We start from the raw sequence: 9075 nt of genomic DNA on the forward strand, positions 1-9075 counted from the left end.
CTGTTCTTAGTTTTTATATTTTTTTATATCCCTACTGCTGGCCCGTGATTTCATAACTTCAAAATCTAAGTGCTGCTTGATTATCTGGAGTTGCCGTGATTTGATTCAAGGTAGTAGATCCATGCAATTTTGATTCTAGAATCTGGAGTTGATGAAGAATGATTTCATGGATATATGAAGAAATATCATCAACCAAGCAAATCCCTAAAGAAGATAAGTCGGCTAGAGGTAGGGGTGTCAACCGGTCGGGCCGGTTCGGTTTCGGTCGGGCTTAATCGGGCTTGAAGACTTTCAAAGGCTACATCGTGTCCGCCCATTTAACTAATTGGGCTTAGTTATTGAGGGCATGGTACACTTTATATTCGGTCGGTCGGTCTCGGACTATAATCGAACTACTTTAATAGGGCTTTAGTCGGGCCTTAACCGGGCTACGGACATATTTAATGTTAAACGGGCTTTTACCGATTTTTAAACGGGCCCTCTTTAAAATGTGCTATTATTTTCCGGCCCACTCATGCAAACCCAAAAAAATGAGAATAAATCAATAAATGATACCAAATATAACCATTATTTAAAATGTAAACATGTCTTTACTTTTTAGTTTTTATTCTTTAATTTGGGGGGTAAACTAGGTATTCTACAATCATTAAAGGGTCGGGCCAAGTCGGTGCACAATAGGCCTGTCTCAGTCGGACATTATTCGGTCGGTCTCGATTAGGCACCCGACGGTCCAAGTAGCAAAACCAAGACCGACCATTTATAAACGGGCCGGGCTCAAGCCCAGCATGTTTAATAAACGGTTCGGGCCAGGTCGGTCTATAAACGGTCGATCCTGATCGATTTAGTCGGGTCAGGCCACGAATTGACACCCCTAGCTAGAGGTAATAAGTTGGGTTGGGTTTTTTCTTGAGCTGGATCGGTTCGAGTGTTGAGTGTACAATTTGGTTGGCCTAATGGGTTGGTTGTACTCTATCCATTAGATATCCTTGTTAAGTGATGTTATTATCACTGAAGGAGTTAATTTTCTACCCAAATTAACCCTTTATATGAAAGAAAGGCAAAATCCCTTCGACCACGATTTTTCAGTGGGAACACGAATTGGATATTCCCTCTTTGCTCGCCGCTCTCCACGCGAACTTTCTGCATCATTGGTCGCCGTTCGTCGCTCGATAGCTTGCCGATTTATCTTCGTCAAGTAGTACTGATTTTAATTGATTATTTATTAGGGTTCTTATTAGTTGGATTTATCTTTTCATTCCAAACAGATTTCTCTGAAAACAACCGTTTGGAAGATGGGGTGTCGAGCATGATATAAGTTTCAGAGGATAGATCAAAGGTGGCAGCCAAGGTGGACGATGAAAGTGATCATCAAAGGTTGTTCTGAATGGGATTACTGCTGTTCAAAACCGAAAGAAGCTACTAGTAGATCATCAATTGTTGCTGAGCAGAACCCTCAAATTTCCTCCATATATCTCAGTTTCTTCAAGTTTCCTGGGCAAGCAACTCGACCCATGGTTCTCCCTATTATGAGATCTGATCAGTGCAGGCCTTTGGGGGGTTTGTTTAGCACCCGAAAGGGTCCCAAAGGGGGCACTCAACGTGCTTTGCAAGGCCATCCAAGGTTTGTGGCTGCGGCTGAGGTTTCTTCCAAAAGTTTCTTTTGTCATGCCACCAGCATAACTTGCAACCCAAGCAGCAGAATTTGATCAAATTTCGAGGGTCTGTTACAGGTTACCCTAGTTTTGGCCTAATCTTTGTTTATTTCTCAGCTGTAACTTCTATAAGATCCGCCTCTTGTCTGCCTAATGTTTGGAGCCTATCACTAGTCCTTACTGGGGTTTATTACATCCATAATCTTCCCAACATCACCTCGAACCATGCTTGCAGCAAAGGGGAAGGTTTAAGATAGGGTTCTACGATTTAATCGCCCTTTGGTATTGAACCATTACCCAAGGTCTTAGGTGGATAGGGCTTGCCATGAGAAGATATCGCAACTTCTCCCAAACCCGCGGTTAGTGCCCCAGAAGGGAAGAGATTAATGAGTACAGAATACAGCAAGGGTAACATAAAAGAAAAGAAGTTGTACTTTAAGAGAAGGGAATCCAAGAGAGAGAGAGAGGAGAGGTCACACGATCTGTTTCTCTGAAAACAACCGACCTGTTTTCTGAACAACCGTTCTCAGAGAAATGGTGAAAATGATGAGAAGAGGAGAGATGAGGAAGAGAATAATATTTTTTAGAAGGGTAAAGTGGTTTTTTTATAGGTCAATTTTACAATGTAAGGTTATTTTATGGTCATTTGGTAGAATTTTCAAACTAGAGGCGAGGTTATTGCTTAGCTTAGAAACTTGATATTAAACCAATGGTCAAAAAACAGGAAGTGTAATTTCCTCAAAAATTTTAAAAAAATTCGTGTCAATCTCTTGGGAGTTCATTGAAGAATTAATGGAACGTCTGACGTTGGAGACGTGCCAAATCCAAAGGGGGAGGTAACTAGCTACGGTCACTCACGCAACTTGGTGAAAAGAATAAATATCTTAGGACACTTGTTGTAACAATGCTTACTTACCTATTGTATTTACCTGATCAAATACCCCAAAATGCTTTTCCTTCGTGCGATATGGTCATAGATCCCCACCTGTGACGCAATCACTAATCTCTAAATAATTCATCTCTTCATTGAATTGAATTTCTATGTAGAGAGCTTTTTGTAAAGTGTATCATATAGAGATAGGAGAACTCAACCTCCATAAATCAACTTATATAGTGAGGAAACTGTAAACCATATCAACCTACAATTTTCTTAAAAATCAGGATCAACCCCTATACGTTTAATATGGGATCATGTCGTAAAAACTTTCTTTCCGGCTAATACTTTATAATTTGCACCCCTCCCACCCCCTCAGAAAAAACAATCTAATACTCTTTTACTTGATTTTTTTTAAGAGATTGTAATTCTGTCCTGCTGCTTATAATTCTAGTATTGCTTAAATATTATAAATGGTAAATTATTGTGAGAACCGAGGGTGCCTCTTGTCAAGATGACCATCAAGAGGCTTATTAAATTCTCGTTGGTTAGGTAAGTGTCCACATCACTGCCGTGTAGTGAAAAGAGATAATATGCAAAAACTCCAAATATCTAACGGAGACCAGCTGAAAAAAAGTTGAATCGGACTCCTTTCCAACAGAATTCAATGCAAAATCCATGGAGAGACTTAAATCACACGTCCTAACACTTGTAACACCCAAAGATACATGGCCAAACCCTCATAGCCCTTGATGGATAGTAGAAAGATCTGTGGTGTTAGATAAGATTTTTTCTTAAAAAATTGTTTTAAGTATTGTTAACCTTTTTTTTTCTCTAGTAGTTTCTTAAAAGGGCAACTGCCAGCCAGCCAACCACCCTCAGGAGCGTCCTTATCCCAGTCATTGGATAAGGGATCCATCCATGTTTAGATATGGCGAAATGCTTTAATGGCCAGTAAAATTGGTGATATTGTCCTCAGATATTTCAGTAATATTTCTCTCAATTTTATATCGTTAAATCCTTTTAAAGACTCTTTGGTGTTCAGATAATTACTGTCAATATCGTCCATGATTTCATAAATATCCAAAATCTGAGCATCCCCACCTCCTTCAAAATAATTGATGTGGGACATCCTTCATCAATTAGGGAAGAGGGCAACGAGGAAGACGACGAGAACAACCCATTTCACCATCCGTCGTTCGTCGACAGCGCGACGATTACTAAAAATTTCAGCCAAACCCTGATGAGATGCGACAAGATCGAAGACCCTTATCACAGGCCTCACGGCATCTACAGTTTTCAATTTGAAAGATAAACCCAAGATTTAAAGATGATGATACAGTGCAGAACTTCAGAAGCCAAGGAATTATTAGAAGAGACTAAAAATATCGAAAGGGGTTCACATTCCTCCAATTTCATAAACAGCCTTTCTCTGAAACCAAATACACTAACAAATGCAGCCATGAAACAACTGCAACTCTGCAACACATCCAACTAGCTATGACAAAACTACCTTATTTGGAAGCTAAGCTTTTCACACAAAAGAGTATACTCCTAAGAAAAGCTTCACACCAGACCCACGACGATGACGACGGCAACACAGTGAGAACATATCTCTATTACATTATATTATTTATATAAACATCTACTCATCCCTCTCCGACCTTCACTTGCAGTTGCAGGGATCGCAGGTGCAGTTGGCTCCACACTTGCAGCCATCGTTCTCGGCCCCTACGCCCATCTCGGAACCCTCGAACGACCTGGCACAGTAAGATCCATCGTGTTCATTAGCTAAAATGCTCAGATGATGCACAATAATAATTAAAAAAATTCTTTATATAATTGATTTTTTTTCATGTAATACATACGCTTTCTCAGGAGCGACCCCAACAATCATGGTCTCTGTGGTTGTCCTCTCTCCAGAGAAGTCTGGGTACATCTTGCACCTGCAGATCACCATCGCAACAAAATCAAGATCACGAATTTAAAGCCCCAAATTAAAGAGGGGAAAAAAATTGCAAAGAGGTACTGGAAAAGATGATAAGAGAGGTTTGCTTAACAGCCCAACAGAGAACCACCAAAAAAGGGGAAAATGAAGGATATATGACAAGTTCCAGGTACTGTAAAGGAAGATCTGAGATATAACCCAACAACCCAGTTAACCAAAATTTCATGCTACGGTAAAGAATCAAAAAAGGGGAAAACCCATGCGTTTGAACTTCATAGACAGAGAGAAGATGCGTGTTTGGGCAGAAGATGATCAAGATTTTTCGTCACAAACAGAAAACAAGGGGTTCAAAAGGAAACAACATGCAAGGATGGGAGATTCGAAGCATTATCAGCTTAGATTTCTGGTCATGTTCTCTTCCAGAGAGAGAGAGAGAGAGAGAGAGAGAGAGAGAGAGAGAACCGCCTAAACAAGATTTTAGAGAGGGAAAGCAAGAGAAGAGATGAGGAGGATGGAAATCATACCCTCCACAACCGGTACCGCACTTGCAGCCAGCGCCGCATCCACAGTTTCCTCCGCAGCAAGACATCTTCTTAAGCAGATTATGAAAAAGAGAGATGAGTGAATATAATTCACAGAGAAGAACAAGAGAGAAATGGATAACTATTAAATGAGATTGAAAAACGCTCAAATCGAAATTGCTATGAAATGGTAAGGCGAACTTGACATCTTATTTATAGGAAGTTGAGGAGAGAGATAACGATAGTATCCACCATACACTTGTCAACATCTGAGGCGAACCATAAACTCATGCGCATCCGTCCAAAAAGTCAAAATGGCTACAAATTCGGAGCGCTGCACAGCACAGCTCCCTTCACCACGTATTAATCGCCCTTCATGAGGCCGACTTAGAGTTAGCCCACACGTCCAGGCATCAAAGGTTTAGCCGTGTAGGACACCGAACTTCAAGGCCATTTCTCTCTTTTCAAGGTTTGTAAAGAGATGACAGACGGATTCAACTCGTGTGTAGCCCAACATACAATGTGGTTTCCGGCACGCATTCAACAGTTATAAACATCTTAATACAAAATTTAAGATAGTCACACGTAGCCTAAAACATTTTTAAACTTTGCATGAATGTCGAAGACCATGTTGTGGCATTGGGGATCTAAATCTAAAGTCTGAATTAAGCCCTCGTACGATAACTTAAGTTTAAATTCTCATATAATTAAGAATTAAACATGTGTAATCTATTTATTATCTCTCCTAATTTGTTAATCAACTAACTATCTTTTCCTATTTTTTCTCTTATTATTTTTTTCCACCCTCCCTTCTCTCCTCATAGTTTATCAAAACCTTTTTTTTTTTTTTACATTCTTTTTATTATTAATCCTATAAAATAACTTTATTTTAATCCTACAAAATAGCTAATACTAATCCATTAAGAGACACATTTTGCTCTCTCTCTCTCTCTCTCTCTCTCTTAATTTTCATTAATATTTTATTTTATAACTCACTTATAAGTTAAAACCGGTCTCCACCATATCAATACAAAACAATCAAATCAAAAAAATAAAAAAAGAATAAATTTTTACACCATCCTAGGGTTCACAAATCCCTATAAGGTTTTAGTACCAATCCAATTGATTGATATCAGATTGGATAGAATCAATATCTTATTGGATCAATATTGATGTTGTATTACATCATGGGAGAGAGAGAGAGAGAGAGAGAGAGAGAGTTTTGTATAAGCATTGATGAAATCAATTAATTAAAATAAGAAATAAAAATAGAAAATAGTTTATATATATAAAGAGAAATAATTTAAGTCGAGCAAAGAGATAAGAGGCATTTAAGTAGGAAGAGAGAGATAGAGAGCGGTAACAGCTTTGTAGGTAATCTCGATAGTAATCTTTAGTGATTACATGTGTCAGCAAAATGGATGAGTACCTGATCCGGGCTCCCAAATCTAGATGGATTCATCACATAATGCTTTAAGAAAAAAAAAATTAAAAATAATTCCTATGTTGGTTTTTTCGTCACTGGACCTCTGATGCATCCCTACATCTAGGTTCGTGGCTTCCTATCTCTCGTGTGTGGTGCACTAATCACACACTGTTTCCATTTAAATCGTAAATGCATGGATAATCTATATAATTCATAATTCGTCATAATCATCTAGGCAACCCAACTTACGTAATTAACTCAAGATATCTATCATGTAACATATCGAACATGATTTAAAACCATGGGATGATTCAGTTCAATATATTAATTAATAAGATCGCCATGCTTATGTGAGGACCGGAGGAGGACATGATAGGTTCATATATGACAAATTTACAAGTGATTTTATTTATTTTGTTATTTAATTCAATTTCTGATATAAAAATAGATTTATATATATATATATATATATTTTTTTTTGTATTTTGTTTTCCCCTTTTATATATATATATATATATATATATTATCTTATCCAATGAGTAAAATCGAGATGATGATAAAGACACTGAAAGCGTCCCTTGGCTGAATAACATAAAAATATTCTATCAATAATTATTATTATCTTTGGTAAAATCAATTGTTAAACTTTAAATGAACAACGACCCTGCATCTACTGACTTCTTGTCTCTGCCTAAGATGGAGAGAGAAAGTCCGACGGACATTCCATATTTACCAGAAAAGGAAAATGTAGAGATAGAGTTATCGTGGTTAAAGATTTATTTTCTGAGGGGAGGGTCTCAGACTTTTTTTTTTTCGTATAGAAGATGGTCTAACACTATTACCGTTGGAAGAAATCAGCATGCGTCGTTAATGAGGATTTGAAAAATGGTATCATATATATGAGATTCATTAAATGGGTTTACACATGTAGAATAATATAGAATAATAGACAGAACAGCAATATAAGTTCCATGACTCATTATAATTTATATAATTTATCATACTGTTATATAAAAGCACGAAATGACAAATCTTTCACTTGACTAATTTATTCATTTATTTCATCCTTCTTCTTTATATATATATATATATATATTTTGTATAAATTATTGGTACCGTTTTATATTAAAAAAAAAAAAGAGGATAAAGAAAATTCGGTCAGTAGTTGGGTTTGTTTCAAAATTAAAATTTGAGTTAAAAAAGGACTCTACTTGCGTGTTTAGCTGATGGGTTAGTAAAGAAAGAGTTCTGCCCTAGAGTTTCATATTACTTTGGAGTCCGCGTGGGTTTATTCTAGCTAATTAAGAACTCCATTAGCACTTCACTAAAACTTGTATGCAATATAAGAAAATCAGTAGAATCTTGACAAGCCTAACATATCCTGTTTTCTCTCTTCTATGTTCTATTATTTTCTTCTTCCTTGTTGGTTGAGGTACTGCACTGATTATCGTTTCTGTTGAAGCATGTGGCTCATCAATAAGTGGCTTTCCTCATATCTCCCTCTCTCTCTCTCCAAAGTTTTTGGTGGATCTTCAAAAACATCATAATGGCAGCTAATGTGTTTTGAGTTGAAAAGATTTACATATAGGAAAAAGTCAGCACCTGCTAGTCCTGACATTGTGTTGTCTTTAGAATTACTTATTCTCGGTTTTGTAATGGCCCGTAAGTACTATTGTTTCCTGAATAATCCAGGCACACTATATATCAACTATTCAAACTCTTTTTCCCCAAATAATGTTCAAATTGCAATAAATATTTGGGAAGTCTTGCTGAGTTTGATGATGGTAATTGACGTTGTCAAAAACTCCATGCAGGACACATAGAGTGTCATAGGAAACCCCAATTTAATCACAATAGTAGAGCCGGAAATTTGCTTTCAATTTGTCAAGGTATTTTTGAATTTTGCAATAACTAATTTTCTCCTGTATACTCAATCAAATTGCAGAGGAGTAGTTTCCTCTTAGATTTAATCTCATATTTACAATAATCATGTCTGCTTTCTTTACTTTTTAATAGAATATGTTGTCTTTGTTATTTATTTATTTTTTCTAACTTGGAGAGGAGTATTGGCAAGTAAAAGTAGTAGAGAGAAATAGGATTCTGAAAGCATGGTAGCAGTTTTTATGGACTCTAGCTTTCAGCCAAGTTTTTTTTTTCTTCCTTCTCCCAATGGGAGTTTTGACCATAAGAGTTGCAGAGCAAGACCAGAAAAAGGAAAAAATTTCTTTGCTTACTTCCATTTTTCTTCATGAATAACTCTTCCTGCGAACTTTGAGATCACCTATTAAAGGATCAATATTTCCTATCAAGACAAGTTTGGCTTCTCTATCTTTCAGTATATATATTTTGTTATGCATGTGCAGGTTTGCTGATTCGCTCTTTGGATTATGCATGTGCAAGTTTTATAGATTTTAAATGCCCTCTCCATCTACGAACTCCCTTTTTCCTCCTTGTAAGCTGTTACATAGATGGAGGTCTCCAATGGTAGCCATCAGTGGACGTTGATCAACATCGTTTAGGTAACAACATCAACCTAAATTTTTTCCCGTATTCTATCCGTGGTCATCCCAAGGAAACTCTATTTACAGCTTCTATTCCCTCTCCCGAGTCCTCAATATCATTTTCTATCTCAAATGAATGCCCCTCCCAGTCCC

General features: G+C 37.1%; 1 protein-coding gene across 1 annotated transcript; it reads right to left on the reverse strand.

Moving 5' to 3' along the window:
* Positions 1–3912: 3912 nt before the first annotated feature.
* On the reverse strand, positions 3913–5192 carry LOC122087536 (metallothionein-like protein 2). The gene is made up of 3 exons (XM_042656697.1): positions 4999–5192; positions 4395–4472; positions 3913–4286 (listed from the first exon to the last, which is right to left on the reverse strand). Exons 1-3 carry the CDS (start codon positions 5061–5063, stop codon positions 4193–4195), a joined length of 237 nt encoding a protein of 78 aa, XP_042512631.1. The 5' UTR covers positions 5064–5192; the 3' UTR covers positions 3913–4192.
* Positions 5193–9075: the final 3883 nt, after the last annotated feature.

Source organism: Macadamia integrifolia, chromosome 8, assembly GCF_013358625.1.
Source record: "Macadamia integrifolia cultivar HAES 741 chromosome 8, SCU_Mint_v3, whole genome shotgun sequence".
NCBI lineage: Eukaryota > Viridiplantae > Streptophyta > Magnoliopsida > Proteales > Proteaceae > Macadamia > Macadamia integrifolia.

Coding starts and splice junctions, on each gene's coding strand:
- LOC122087536 (XM_042656697.1), bottom strand. CDS start 5,063: ATGTCTTGCTGCGGAGGAAACTGTGGATGCGGCGCTGGCTGCAAGTGC. Junction 4,473..4,998: donor TGCGGTACCGGTTGTGGAGG/GTATGATTTCCA, acceptor GGTGATCTGCAG/GTGCAAGATGTACCCAGACT. Junction 4,287..4,394: donor GGGGTCGCTCCTGAGAAAGC/GTATGTATTACA, acceptor TTACTGTGCCAG/GTCGTTCGAGGGTTCCGAGA.